Consider the following 16,178-nt stretch of genomic DNA (forward strand, 5'->3'; position numbering starts at 1 on the left):
CCACACAACGTTTATCCATTGTTCAATTGTCCGATTTTTACGCTCCTTACACCAAGCGAGGTGTCGTTTGGCATTTACCGGTGTGATGTGTGACTTACGAGCAGCCGCTCGAGCATGAAATACAAGTTTTCTCACCTCCATCTCAACTGCTATAGTACTTGCAGTGGATCCTGATGCAGTTTGGAATTCCTGTGTGATGGTCTGCATAGATGTCCGCATATTACACATTACGACCCTCTTCAACTGTCGGCGGTCTCTATCAGTCAACGGACGAGGTGGGCCTGTACGCTTTTGTGCTGTACGTGTCCCTTCACGTTTCCACTTCACTATCACACCGGAAACAGTGGACCTAGGGATGTTTATGAGTGTGGAAATCTTGCATACAGACGTATGGTACAAGTGACACCCAATCACCTGACCACGTTCGAAGTCCGTGAGTTCCGCGGAGCGCCCCATTCTGCTCTCTCACGATATCTCACGACTACCGAGGTCACTGATACGGAGTATCTGGCAGTAGGTGGCAGCACAATGCACCTAATATGAAAAACGTATTTTTTTGGGATGTCGGGATACTTTTGATCACATAGTGTATGTGACGGCAGCTGAACCCGTGACGTTTTATTTAGTTTCCACCTCCCTTTCTGGGTGCCTCATGCGCTTTGTCAGGCCGTGTAGTACAACTACGCATAGTCTCTGTGTGACGCTGTGGGTGGTGCTGTACATTTGATAAGAATATGGCTGCAATGAATATACGCAACCGTTCATAATTTATGACTAGCTTGTGATTTTTCTCGGTTAATAAACAATATAAAAATAATTTATGAAGGATCGTCCATCTTGACAATTATGACACACTTTACTGTCTTTCGATATCACAATAGGTGCGTTGTGATGGTAAGATACACTATGGCGCCTTACTGATCACGCTAAATTGGCGGTGTTGCAGTTCGAGATCAACAGGAAGCGAGATGCGGAGCTGGCCAAGCTGCGAAAGCTGCTGGAGGATGTGCACCTGGAGAGCGAGGAGACGGCCAACCTGCTGCGCAAGAAGCACCAGGAGATCGTCGTGGACTTCCAGGACCAGATCGACCAGCTCTCCAAGGCCAAGGCCAGGTCAGTACCTGTAAAATTATATGTCCTCCTTATCACTACACTGTTGCTCTCCAGATGACCTTCCTATATTGTTACGTGAGGACAGAAAGACGCCCGCCCTGACAGGAATTATTATAATCTGATTAAAATTACTTGTTACTTGATACCTGACTCCTTGGATCTTGGGTCGATCAGAGCTGGCAACGTCACACGTGGACTGTTCGCCACTGGCATCGAACCACACCAGGCCACTTGCAGTGCGGCGTACTCGCAGCAGCCCCCCCCCCCCTCCCTCCCCCATAGCTATGGTCGAGTCTCAGCCGGGGAGCAGGTGACAGCCGACATTGAGACGCTGTGGCATCACAAGACACACAACAAATAATAAGTTTTTATCGGGTTGTAATTGTGAAATTCTTAGTTTGATAAACTGCTTTGTTAACTTGCAGGACTCTCCCGTCAAATCACGCAAAAATTAAAGCAGGACAGACACAACTCTCTACTAAACATTTCGTGATAGGGAATGTGGTGTTTGTGAAATTAACCGGTCTGCATACACTTCGAAATCTCTGTTATAGCAAGAGACTACGCCTAGAGCGAAAACGGACGCAACAGTGAGCTTGAACCTCAAGATAAATAATTAATAGACTTTGTACATTGGGACCTGCTCTTACAGCGTGCTGGTTGTTGTGACAGGAAGTTAAGGCACACCCGGATCGAATTCGCGCCGGTGAATTAACGACTGTGGTTGGTGCACAGGTCAGCCTGAGTGTGATTTTTAGGCTGTTACTCACGCTCTTTTAGGCAAATGCTGTGCCAGGTTCCAATTTTCGCATCAGAAAATACGATACACAAAGAGTTAAAATACGATCACGCACGGAACAAAGTTTATTTACAAAGTTTACAGACAGGTGGCGCGCACGACTTCCCTCCCCGTAGGTAATAACGGCTGCGCTACAGGAACGGTATCCGGCCTCGAAGTTAAAAATAAATTTGCAAAAACTCGAGCACAGCAGAACCCATACTAACACGGGATTAACGCTAACGAAAAGAACAAAGATTCATATTATTTCGGTCTTTTCTTGCCTTGGTGTCCTTGTATAAAATACACTGCCAAAGAAAAGTAATATAAGTTTTAGAGGTTTCCATTTCGCAGAAGATTTATTGTTGCAACAGTGCATGTGGAGTACATGAAATTATTACATTTACAGATCAATAGCACAAGCGCTTCTGAGGTACCAGGTATCGACCCACTCCGAAACAGGTATACCCGTACGGGCAGCAATGCAGGCGCTGACTCTTGCATCCAGTCGATCGTACAGATGGCGAGTACTGTCCTGGGATATGGTATGCCACATCTGCTCGACCTGTTCACGTAGTTCTCTAAGATTTGTTGGTTGACGAATCGCAAGAGTCACTTCTCGACCCATCACGTCCCACACGTGCTGGATTGGAGACAAGTCTGGAGATTGTGCTGGCCAAGGAACTGTGCTGCTCGTCTTGCAGAACACGTTGAGTTTCACGGATAGAGTGTGGACGAGCACTATCCTGTTGGAACAACACATCACGAACGGGTCTGACAGCATTCTCCATGAATGTGAAAATCCGATGAAACTTTGCAGACGTGTTGGACAGTGTTTGTAGTATGCCAGTAGATCGCGTCACTTCACTCTTTTTAGTCCTGAGCGCACACTGAGCACATAGAGACGCCTAGAGAGTAGTGTCTCCCGCACAGTATGAGTGCTGAGAGAGATTTCGCCTGATTTCATGCAATCCCACGTAACGTGACAGTCATGTGTTTCCTTCCTCATGACACGTCTCGATCGCACGTTGCAGGGGCAACGAGGATGCAGCCTATTGTGACGAGGGTATTGGAAAGCTGGTACAGTGCTACGACAAATGTCTCAATCGGAGCGCCGACTTTATAGAGAAGTAGCAAGAAGGCGTAACTAATTGTTGCAAATAAAACTTTTTTTTTATTTTCACTATGGTTTCCATTTCGCGACCGATCGGACCTTGCTTCCGAATAGCCTTCGTAAAAAATATTCGACCTCTTTCTCGTACAGAAGATGGAACACCTGATTTCAGGCTGTAACTTATTTTATTTTCATGTGCTCCTGCTAGGAAAAATATAGATTTAGACGCTAGCTGTCTGGAACGGAAACAAACATGTGAGGTTAAGGATTCCGGTAACGCCATTCGTTTAGTGGAAAGCACCGCAGTGCAGCGTTCTGGGGATTAGCACGCGGACGCCGGTCTCTGTCTATTCCTGGCTGTGGCCGGAATGCCGCGTGATATCCTTAGCGCCCAAATCGCTACGTCCCGCTCCTGCCTTAACCCTGCGTGCTAATTCGCAGGATCACTACAGTGGCACCAAGAAACGCTGGCCTAAGCAGCCAATTATCTGTTAGCCATTTTTCGTTTAATGATAAACCGGAAGGGTGTGGAATGGAAAAACGAACAGCTTGTGGCATTAGTAAGCCAAGTAAAGTCCACAATTAATAAGCGGCGTGACCAGCGACTTGACAAGAGGCAGAAATGAAGTAAAATTGCAGTCGGCGATAAAGACAGTTTTTTGCTACATTACATTACTGGCTGACAAACCCTGCATTTCCCGGGTATTTACACTCCTGGAAATGGAAAAAAGAACACATTGACACCGGTGTGTCAGACCCACCATACTTGCTCCGGACACTGCGAGAGGGCTGTACAAGCAATGATCACACGCACGGCACAGCGGACACACCAGGAACCGCGGTGTTGGCCGTCGAATGGCGCTAGCTGCGCAGCATTTGTGCACCGCCGCCGTCAGTGTCAGCCAGGTTTGCCGTGGCATACGGAGCTCCATCGCAGTCTTTAACACTGGTAGCATGCCGCGACAGCGTGGACGTGAACCGTATGTGCAGTTGACGGACTTTGAGCGAGGGCGTATAGTGGGCATGCGGGAGGCTGGGTGGACGTACCGCCGAATTGCTCAACACGTGGGGCGTGAGGTCTCCACAGTACATCGATGTTGTCGCCAGTGGTCGGCGGAAGGGCCACGTGCCCGTCGACCTGGGACCGGACCGCAGCGACGCACGGATGCACGCCAAGACCGTAGGATCCTACGCAGTGCCGTAGGGGACCGCACCGCCACTTCCCAACAAATTAGGGACACTGTTGCTCCTGGGGTATCGGCGAGGACCATTCGCAACCGTCTCCATGAAGCTGGGCTACGGTCCCGCACACCGTTAGGCCGTCTTCCGCTCACGCCCCAACATCGTGCAGCCCGCCTCCAGTGGTGTCGCGACAGGTGTGAATGGAGGGACGAATGGAGACGTGTCGTCTTCAGCGATGAGAGTCGCTTCTGCCTTGGTGCCAATGATGGTCGTATGCGTGTTTGGCGCCGTGTAGGTGAACGCCACAATACGACCGAGGCACACAGGGCCAACACCCGGCATCATGGTGTGGGGAGCAATCTCCTACACTGGCCGTACACCACTGGTGATCGTCGAGGGGACTTGCTGTTCCAACAGGACAATGCACGTCCGCATGTATCCCGTGCCACCCAACGTGCTCTAGAAGGTGTAAGTCAACTACCCTGGCCAGCAAGATCTCCGGATCTGTCCCCCATTGAGCATGTTTGGGACTGGATGAAGCGTCGTCTCACGCGGTCTGCACGTCCAGCACGAACGCTGGTCCAACTGAGGCGCCAGGTGGAAATGGCATGACAAGCCGTTCCACAGGACTACATCCAGCATCTCTACGATCGTCTCCATGGGAGAATAGCAGCCTGCATTGCTGCGAAAGGTGGATATACACTGTACTAGTGCCGACATTGTGCATGCTCTGTTGCCTGTGTCTATGTGCCTGTGGGTCTGTCAGTGTGATCATGTGATGTATCTGACCCCAGGAATGTGTCAATAAAGTTTCCCCTTCCTGGGACAATGAATTCACGGTGTTCTTATTTCAATTTCCAGGAGTGTATTTTGTCAGTTTTCTATTAGAAACTAAACCTTATGTGCAGTTCTGCGGTAGACACTGTGTAATATGATACCGGACAGTCCCGTATGCTGAGCGAAGCTGTTTCGCATGCCTACAACGCGATTTTGTTAACGTATATATATCTAGCTGATTGCCGTCCTATTCTGTTGCGGAGGTCATGGTACCATAATCCTTCGTTCGCTGGGGCGATTTCCTCTCCCGGAGGCTGTCATCCTCTACAACAGTTCCTGCAGCCCTCTGCGCCGCTCGTACCTTCCTCGAGCAGCTAGGTCAAGCCTAAGTGGGGCTTACGGTGTTGAGCAGGCTCCTTGTGCATCAGCATTTCTGGGCACTGATATCATGGCCGACTACGATATATATATATATATATATATATATATATATATATATATATATATATATCCAGTTTTATAACATGTGTGGCTCACCGAGCTGCTGTATACATGCTGAAAGTATGCCTATTTCCCTACACATGCCCGACACCTGTGGAATGCTACTGAAACTTTGGCTACCTCCCCTTCATCTGATGAGCAAAGCGTTATAAGTGCACCAAATAATAGTTTGCATGGAGTCAGTGACAGTGCTTTTAATGGAATAAATTCGATTATATGGCCATTAGTAGGACAGAGAAGTTGAAGTAACATTTTCAAGACAGTACATTTCATCCCTAAGTGCCACTTAGGATAATTGCAAATTGCCCATCTGCTGCTGGCAAAACTAGAATTCTTTTTAGATGCTGGGATAATAGGAAGCCGGAAGGTGCTAAAGTGTGCCGGGATAAAGAGCTACTGCCGCACTGGCTTAGGTACGGCAGTGGATCGTGGCATTTCAGGGAAACAGCATCAGAAAGTCAAATAGTTTATTTGAATTTCGTGTTTCTGCGCTTGTAACAGTACGGTGCGGCGGACACGTCCCCTTTGGCGCTCCGCGTGGATGGTTGTGGTGTACTGCAGTGGCCAGCTGGCGGTCCAGTAGTCGGCCGTGATGTCTGTGCCCAGGAATGCTGATGCACAAGGTGCCTGCTCAACCCCGTATGCCCAACTTAGGCTTGGCTTATCTGCTCGAGGAAGGTACCAGCGACGCAGAGGACTGCCGGAACTCTTGCCTCCGGGACAGAAAAACGCCCCTGCGAGCGAAGGATTATGGTACCATAACCTCCGAAACAGAATAGGAGGGCAAGCAGCTGTACCATCCAAGTAACAATCTGCTGCCCTCCATGACAGGAATCTGACTGCTGTGGGGTGAGTCTGGAGACAGCCCACTGGTAGGAAGTTTCCAAGCCTTGGTAGAAGGACTTGATGTTAGAAAATAGTCCATCGGTGGTGGAAGCCCAAACTCGTGGTGGCGGCTTCCTGGCCCATATCGCTCTGGCACCTGACATAGTCATCTCACCGTATTGGGTACTGTCGGACTGCGAATACCTCTGCTAAAGTTCACGGTTGTTTACGGAGGTCGCAAGCTCATCTGTCCTGCCGACTATCTGCTTACAGCCACGTACGGAATAACACATCCGTGGCCGGAGAACGTAGAAACAAATTGGCTTGTCCCACCAGAGTCCCACGTGTCTGTTGTGTTGATAGGATTTTGTGTTCAGGCTGACCAACCTCGCAGTGCATAAACAACTCTGTTGCTGCAACCGGCATGCCGACACCTTGGCGCCCGCTGGCTGTTTATTGCTTCTTCAGTTACTGTTGTTGAACTGCTATTTTAGACAGCAATGCCCCAAAAAACAGAGATAGCGATGCGGTGCCAAATGGCATGAATGTGGTGAATACAACAACAGTCAGTTCGTGCTCGGAGTACTAATTTCCTCTTTGGGTGCAGGTGCACTGTTCTGATGAAACTTTTTTGTAATTCTGGCCTCTTCTCCCGATGTTTTTATCTAATTGATCTACACTTACGTCTTTACATACATATACGGGGTGTTAGCGCTTTAATTGCAGACATTGTGATCATTGGTACCTCAATATGTACCCGCTCAGCATGCTAGTTGTTTTTTTCTGAACTTCTAACTGTCTTCATGCAAACACATTACATAATTCACTACCTGATGTTTTCTACATGATTGTAACTGCACCACTAAGTGGACTTCCCCTGTCAGTATAGACTAAACGTTTTGTATCCATCCTTCAACACGTGATCCGCTGTCCAGGGGAAAGTATGCATTAGTTTCTCTTAAAATATGGTTCAAATGGCTCTGAGCACTATGGGACTTGATTTCTGAGGTCATCAGTCCCCTATAATCTCATTCTTATGTTGCCTATGTGACATATACCATGGTGGCAGCATAGCGGATCCACGGTATTCTTCCAATACAGGTTCTTTAAATGTTCCCAATAGCGTTTCGCGAGAAATAGGTAGTCTTTCTTCCAAGATTCTCATTTAAGTTACCAAAGGATTCCTGTTAGACTTTCTCGATACGTAACTGGTACGATCCTGACGGCGCATCTCTGGCTTGGTCCGACGTCTGCTGCCCTGTCTGCTTGATAAGGACTCCAAATGCTGAAACATACTCTAGAATTGGTCGCACTAGTGTGTTGCATGCAATTTCCTTTACAGACGCAATGTATTTTCCCGAAAGTCCTCCAACAAATCTAAGTCTTCCATTGGACCAAACACAAATACTCCCTAAACATTCTTGATAAGATTTTCGCTTTTAGTGACCATTTTTCGTGTGATAGCAACATGACCGCTAATTCTTCTCGCATTGGTGACACTCTGCAAAAGATCGATTTTGTTTGTAAGTAGGAGGTCCAGGAAATGTCTTTCGCGTTTACCGAGCAAAGTGGCGCAACGGTTAACGCACTAGACTCGCATTCGAGAGGATGATAGTTCAAACTCGCTTCCGACCATACTGATTTACCTTATTCTGGGTCTTTCTAAATCGCTGAAGCGAAATGGTTCCTTCCCTAATCCGACTTCCGCTCCGTCTTTAATGAACTCATTGTCGACGGAACGTTAACCCCTACATTTCTTCCTTCCTTTCTTTCGCGTTGATTTGTTTCATTGTCGTCAGTTGTGGCTTCACCCTTTGCATAGTAATTATTTTGAAGAATTTCTGTTGCACTATATACAACAAACTTATAAAATTTCGGTATGATTAATTCTTTTTAAAATATTCAAATACTATAGAGAAATTCTAGTGTCTGATTTTGGTCAGCATCCAGCACCCACGTTGACCAGAGGTTTCCCAGAGAAAGTTGTTTACCTACTCCTCTTGTGATACAGCGGTTTTACAAGCATATATCCGCCGACCGGACAACACAGCACAATATTGCCATCTTCATTCTGCCGGACGATTCTGGACCGTCGTCTATGCGGTCCGTCTTCAACAGAATTGTGGTCGGCCACGAATGAATACCGCCGCTCACATTTCAATCTTTAAAAATGAAAAATCAGATCCATCACCAACTTTTGGTTAATTACTTTCACAAACTATCAAAAGAAACGAATTTATGACTGCACACTACTGCAGATTATCCACTTGCTGGAAAACATATGTCACCACTAATTTAAAAAGCCGAACAAAACAAAAATGTACAACACATCAAGTTGATCCTTGATTCATGCTTTTCCGCAACCGAACAAAAATAAACTTCTGTTAAATTTAACACCGTAACTTCACCATTTAGAAAAATGTTCTCCTTGACTTCGAGTTAACTGAGAGAACCATTGTATGGCAAATAACACGGTAAACTTTGCAATGGAAAGTTGCAGCCCGTTCAAAATAATGTAATATACACTGAAAGATAATGTTCGTTACGAGAAATGAGACGGAGGATGCTGAGTCAGTTAAGAAACCGGGAAACTATCCCGATGAACTGTACTCCTCAGCGTTGCACTTGAGTACTTGATTCGCTGCGGCTCAAGCGTTCCTGGATCCGAATCAATTGTATTAATGAAGAGTAATGACGTATCTTAAAAAGATCTGTGAAAATATGCGATTTTTTTAATGTACGAAAGCATTTAAGAATAACGTAAACCACATATCAAACTGAAACGTGTCAAGTGGGACTGCCGTCTCTACACACAACGATCTGAGAGTTACATTAAGAGATCGGATTAAGAGATCCGTGCAATGGTTTTAAATACGACGTACAAGTCCAGAAATAGCGTGGTACAATAGTGGCGATATCGTAGACTACGATCCGTCCTCCACAATACGATGAGCGGAGTTACATTCTTGTGTCGCTGTCTCCTACTTGCTACTGTCAAACTCGACGCCTTAATTGTAAAGCCCAATCTGAATTCATGTGATCCTGTATTCTAAAAACCTTCTGGTTCTCTGAGAACAAACACTGCAAACAGTATTACGGTAAGTTCACGCTAACCGTCGTCAATGGAAATGTGTGTTTGTACCAGTGAAATAAGTGTTCAGGCCCAAAAATAGCTATTTCGTATATAAGCAACTCAAAACTGTCGTGAGACTGATTCTTAATCATAGTTGCAGTATATATAAAGAAGAGCTGCTGTATTTGTCCCCTGCTTTTCGAAGTTCCAAAGTAAATTTTAAAAAAGTTACTCACTCATTCGAAGATGAGGAGGTAGAACTGGCTATCAGTAAACTATTTTCTCCATTAATCAGCTCAAAATCATGTCTACAAATATAAGAGTTTCTCTGTAGCAAAAGTGCTTTGGTAAGAACTTCCGTTATAGCCATGTGACTGAACTTTCTCATAAAGAGAAATGAGGAGGAGCTATCTGTTTGTACTATAAAGATTTATTTTGTAGCCAGGATCGCGTTCAAAACTGTTTTTTATTGACCGGCTTCGACAGGTAAGACTGTCATCTTCGAGTCTTTAAAAACTTTTTGACTCTACGTCATATTCATTGCGTGTTCATTACTCATGCCATGTTAGCATTTTAGTGAAGATTATATTGGACATTCCATACAGATTTGTCAGAAATAAAATTATTAAAAGGTTTGTCACAAGCAAAAATATACACAGCTAAAATGCACTTTGTAGAATTTAGCATGTCTACATACGATGCCTGTCAGTTGTTAATATCCGCAATATATAGTAAATGGCATATTTATGCCAATGTTTAAATTTACATGACGCATGAACCACATCCTGGAACGAGTATTTCGATTGGGAAGGTTCCAAGATGTGCTGCACTCATCATGTAAATATGCACTTTTACTATATTTGTGGTATTTAAAAACTGACAAGCACCGAAGGAGAGCTACATACGTAGACATGCCAAGTTCCAGAAGGTGTATCTTAGCTGTGTGTATTTTTACTTGTGACAAACCTGTTTGTAATTTTATTTTTTACAAATTCGTGTCAAGTATCCAATATACTCTCCATTTAAATTTTAACATGGCGTGGGTAATGAACGAACTATCGAACATGATGTACAACCAAAAAGGTTTTAACGATCTTGCCTGTCGAATACGGTCAATAAATAACAACTTTGAAAGCGACATTGGCTATAAAAAATTTCTTTATAGGGATGTATTTTTTGGAAGATAATTAGAGCCAGGTTATTAGGAACTGGAGGTAGGTTTTCACTTGTGAGAGGTGCAGCTTTAAAAAAACGAGTATTCGCGTTTTCTGTAGCACTAATTTCCTTTAATGGGTTTTCAATTAATGAAATTAGTCTGCCGAATTCTAAGAAGTCGTTGCAGCTCGGTATTTCCATTTGAGCCCAGTGACAAACTGTAGTGTAATTCGCGTTAGTAGTAAATTCGAGTCGAAAATTGACGATTGTGAAAGTCTACCCTAGATCACTGGATGTCTTTATTTTCAAATTAGCCTAGACTGCAGTGTCACCGACCGTCCCCGTAAACAGCGAAACTGAAGAAAGGAAAACTGAAAGAGGTTTTTTTTTGTTTACTTTGGACAATTATTATCTGCCGGATTGAAGTAGAAAACAATGTACAACTGTATATGGTTTTTGATAGATCTGAAGATTGGGATATCCTGAAACGCGTTGTGTTGGTGAGCAAGGCTAGAGTATTTTCATTAAGGGGCACATTCATGAAATTGACTGAAAATGTCGATTTAAATTATTTATTTATTTATTTATTTTTATTTTTTTTTTTTTGGAAATTTGTGATAAGTTTCTAGGGGACCAAACTGCTGAGGTCATCGGTCCCTAGGCTTACACACTACTTAATCTAATTTAAACTAACTTACGCTAAGGACACTACACATACCCGTGTCCGAGGGGGGACTCGAACCTCCGACAGCGGGAACCACGCAAACCGTGGCAATGCGCCATTATTTACTGGCAGAAGTCATGAACAACAAGTTCACAAAGTTTCAATGACGAAATCGCATCCCAAGTGCCTGAAAAATAATGAAATGTGTGACACAACGTTCCTGCCACGCCCAGTTTTTGAAGCAACACTTCAATACTAGCTCGGTGAACAACGATTCTGTGGATTACTTTCAAGCAAATTTGCACGGGATGGATCTAGAAGGCTGTGATATATACTCTTTCGTTTTTTAGATCATCTGAGACTATGTTCTATATCTTAGAAACAATAAAAAACCTGGTGTTTTTTTATGAAGAAGCAATTCTTGTTTTGGCACATTTTCGTCTGCGACAATTAACATAATTGCTACTGATGATGCATTTCTTGTATTTAATGACGGGAACTTAGGGAGAATGAAGGTATTAGGAAGAATGGGCTTCAATATAGGAAATGTCACTGAAGACATCTTGAAAAAAATAGATGTACAGTGCCTCTCCACAGCTGAAAAGACAAGAGAGAACCCTTGAAGGAAAGAGGCTCCTGAGGACAAATACTGGGTCGTCTGAAGAGACGATATAAGAAAAAAACGTTCGGTTGAACTTTAAATTCCATTTCCTCAAAATTATGTTTTTTGAAGTTTATGTACCTTTTTCTATGAAGGCTAGAATTACGAACTTTTGCACACCTGTTTCTACAAACCTAATAAATTTTGTCTCAGGCATAAATTTTGAAAATCTGAGTATATGCTGAGGTATGGGCTAAAGTTCAAAAAATGGTTCAAATGGCTCTGAGCACTATGGGACTTAACATCTGAGGTCATCAGTCGCCTAACCTAACTAACCTAAAGACACCTCACACATCCATGCCCGAGGCAGGATTCGAACCTGAGACCGTAGCTGTTGCGCGGTTCCAGACTGAAGCGCCTAGAACCACTCGGCCACAGCGGCCGGCACGGGCTAAAGTGCTTGTAATTTTGCATGAATTTTATATTAAACTTAATACAATTATAATTAAGAAATTATTAAAATATCCTTTTTGGTATCTTCAAAAAACGTCATGAGAGAAGCTTGCTATATGAAAAGAGATGAAAGAGTGAAAGTTTTATGGAAATCTCTTGTACAATTTCTAAGAAAAAGGTATATACATTATTTTTTTGAAAATAAAATATTTAAATTCCAAAATATGTTAAATATATGTAATCCAAGTAACTTAACAGTAAATGTGTAGATTTCATATAAGGCGTGGTACAAAATTTCATTTCCGTGTCTTCAAAACTGTAGATTCACTGCATCTTTTTAGCCGGCCGGTGTGGCCGAGTGGTTCTAGGCGCTTCAGCTTGGAATCGCGCGACCGCTACGGTCGCAAGTTCGAATACTGCCTCGGGCATGGATATGTGTGACATCCTTAGGTTAGTTAGGTTTAAGTAGTTCTAAGTTCTAGGGGACTGATGACCTCAGATGTTAAGTCCCATAGTGCTCAGAGCCATTTGAACCATTTTCTGCATCTTTTAAATAAAGCGCGTATTTCATGAACGTACCCCCTTACGTAAATAATACTGCTGTTTCGTCCACAGACGAAAACGTTGGCCTGGTGGAATAGGGAATCTTGTCTCAGAGAAGTGCTTTGGAGGCTGATACTGAAACCGCGAATCTCAAGAGTCACCTTTCGGTGCCCGGTTGGAGGGGATTAGAGGAGTGTCCCTGGCGATTCCCAGGGGCTGTAAGTATCACCCTCCACCTACACTTGGGTAGCTGCAGAGCGTTTCCAGCCGAGAGTTGCCATACGGAGTGATTTTCGCTGGCGGGTCAGAGCAGTGCCCCTTGCGCGGCTGCAGCCCGCAACGCAGCCTTCGCCGCCTACCTGTTGGCGCGGCGGTGCCGGCCGCAAATAGCCAGGCGCTGCAAATAGCCGGCCGCTGGCCAGAGGCGCCCAGCCGGGCCGTCCCAGCCCGGGCCATATGAGGCCAGCGCCACGCGACACCGCCCCGCCATCCACTCCCCTCGCCACCCCTCCACCGCGGCTCACGTATCGTGCTCCCACGTCTGGGCGCACGCTCTGTCTCAACAGGACTCCAGCCGTGTATCCCACTCTCCCTCAGATACCTGGAATACCCCCCGCCAGGCCCGTGTCTCACGCAAAATCGATTCACAGCAACACGCTGTGTCCCCATAGTGCCGCGCCTCTCTAACCGTGCTCCATCTTCCCCACGCTTTCACACCATATCCTATCTCACGGTGATTTTCCTTCTGAAGTTGTGTAATCTTTCCTGAGTTCTACCCCGTCTCTTCAGTCTTCCCAATTTTTATCCCTTCTCAACCCACAGCCTTTCTCATACCACTTCCTGTTCAATCCCTTCTGCATCGAAATCCTTTACCTAGGAAATATTACAGCGACCTCCCCAACACAATCTTCCCCGTAGTTCCCAAGGCCAGACACATCACTGTCTCAAGTCAACACCCTTGCCTTGTTGAGTACGTCAGTTCCCGCCAGATCATCGAAATTATGCAACGTCAGGGGTGGCCAGTACTCAGACGGGTAGCTTCCCAGGTACGCCACACGCTGTTCGCTGCTTTCTAGAATTGTACTCTACCAAAACTATGGTTCAACAGTTTCTGTGCACTACGTAAAAGATGCAGTTAACAGTAGATTACCCGTAATACTGACATAATTGGTAGGGAAAGAAACATAAATGAATGAGTAAGAGAAAAATGGGAGACAACGACTTCTCTTTGTTTTTTTGATTGCTTCGCATATATGGTTCAAATGGCTCTGAGCACTATGGGACGTAACATCTATGGTCATCAGTCCCCTAGAACTTAGAACTACTTAAACCTAACTAACCTAAGGACAGCACACAACACCCAGCCATCACGAGGCAGAGAAAATCCCTGACCCCGCCGGGAATCGAACCCGGGAACCCGGGCGTGGGAAGCGAGAACGCTACCGCACGACCACGAGATGCGGGCACTTCGCATATAATTAGAAACACACATCATTCATTGTTAGTCCATCGTGTATTTTATACACCCTTACAGAATATAAATTGCATTTTATAACTAATAAAAATTAGTTGATCGTATATGTTATGTTAACCGGGGACCTAGAAACGACGGAGAGGCTCCGTCCCCGCCGCAGCTGCGGTGGTCCACAACCCCACGACGACTACAGCAGTCCACTTCACCCCTCCGCCGCCCCACACCGAAACCAGTGTTATTGTGCGGTTCGGCCCCCAGTGGAGCCCCCCAGGGAACGTCTCACACCAGACGAGTGTAACCCCTATGTTTGCGTCTTAGAGTAATGATGGTGTACGCGTACGTGGAGAACTTGTTTGCTCAGCAATCGCCGACATATTGTAGCTGAGGCGGAATAAGGGGAACCAACCCGCATTCGCCGAGGCAGATGGAAAACCGCCTAAAAACCATCCACAGACTTGCCAGCTCATCGGAACTTGACACTAATCCGCCGGGCGGATTCGTGCCGGGGACCAGCGCTTCTTCCCGCCTGGAAAACCGTGCGATAGACCACACGGCCAACCGGGCGGGCTAGTTGATCGTATAACTCCAACGTTTTTATGCAACCAAAGAAATTACTTTTGATGCAAGTAAAGCTTCCCAGAACGTTATTCATCTTCAACAAAGGAAATGGTATTCCACTATTACTGAAAAATGCAAAAGTCGTTTATGAACAACAGAAGCATTTTCATATAAGTTCTACGAACCAATGAAGCGATGTTTGATATCTTTTTGCTATGCAGTTATCTTTTATTTTACCCTTTTTGTTAGGGAAATTGCGTTTACTAATGCTATATGGTAAATCTGTGTTGTTTTCTTTATTTATACTACAACATCCCTCGGTTTCATGTAACAAATCAAAAATTTTTGAATAAAACCTGAATTAAACATCGACAGTTAAAATTTTACTATAAATACAGTTTACTTTTACTACAATAAGACACTAATCGCATACACAAAGGAAACGATTGCTATGTGGTAACGCCTGATAGGTATGCATCACACCTAACGTACAGGTAATATGCGTAGGACCTTAACTGACCAAAGCTATAGGGAAAACTTCTATAGTCTATGCTTACGTACATTAGCCTACGGTAGTTTTGCAACTCTGCTGCATTCCCTTTGCCCTTCTGCCAAAGGGGAGGAGAGGTGGTAGCGTAAAATTCCTGAAACCAGACTTTGCGCCATTGTCCTGGTTTAAATTCCAAATCTCTCTGCAATGTCTCATGGAGCGAGGGCACGTGACCCTTCTCATAATGATCCATCTGTCGGATAGGGACGTTAAGCACAGCTATTCGAGCGAAGTAAGATATGTACTGGCACCAGCTTTCACCCTCTCTCTTCTCCCATTCTCTCATCATCATATAACGCAAACATGATACCACGCAAAACACACACACACACATTTGCAAAGGAAACGTGTCGGTCTTCATGAAGGATATGAAAAATCTTTGCAATTAAGAAGCCGAACCTGCCCTTCTCGGTCTCCTTGACAACTATACCGTATGATTTTACATTTTACCATCTCATCAAGCCTAAGATAATGGTTTTCATTGTTGTTAGTATGTTTACATGTGATTTTTAATTATTTTATTCAATGGCGGAAGAGTGGCATTTTGAACCAAGGTCAGCTAGCTTCCCTGTTGCACGAATATAAATCACGGACAAGTGAAAGAAGAGTGCTACTTAAATCAGTCTTTACAATTCCTCCTAATGTAATGGCGTTTCGAGCTCACTTCCTTCTCTTTCCGCCAAAAGTTGCTGATGTACACACATCAAAAAGTTTTGCGTCACCTTGGTTCCCAGAACTCCTGAAGATAGATGTTGGCTGTGGATATTGTATCACAGACACAGTCCCTTTGACTGTTCAGAGATGTCAATAAACCCGC

At 44.9% G+C, this 16,178-nt stretch overlaps 1 protein-coding gene across 3 annotated transcripts in view; it reads left to right on the plus strand.

Annotated features, from left to right (window-relative positions):
* The window catches only part of LOC124612272 (paramyosin, long form), a 185,073-nt gene that overhangs the window by 95,360 nt on the left and 73,535 nt on the right, over window positions 1–16,178 (plus strand). For all 3 annotated transcript variants that reach the window (XM_047140369.1, XM_047140368.1, XM_047140370.1), the window contains exon 5: window positions 947–1,113. In XM_047140369.1, the coding sequence (XP_046996325.1) occupies window positions 947–1,113 (167 nt within the window). The remainder of the gene's footprint in view (window positions 1–946; window positions 1,114–16,178) is intronic.

The sequence above is a fragment of the Schistocerca americana genome, chromosome 4 (genome assembly GCF_021461395.2).
Source record: "Schistocerca americana isolate TAMUIC-IGC-003095 chromosome 4, iqSchAmer2.1, whole genome shotgun sequence".
NCBI classification, from domain to species: Eukaryota; Metazoa; Arthropoda; class Insecta; order Orthoptera; family Acrididae; genus Schistocerca; species Schistocerca americana.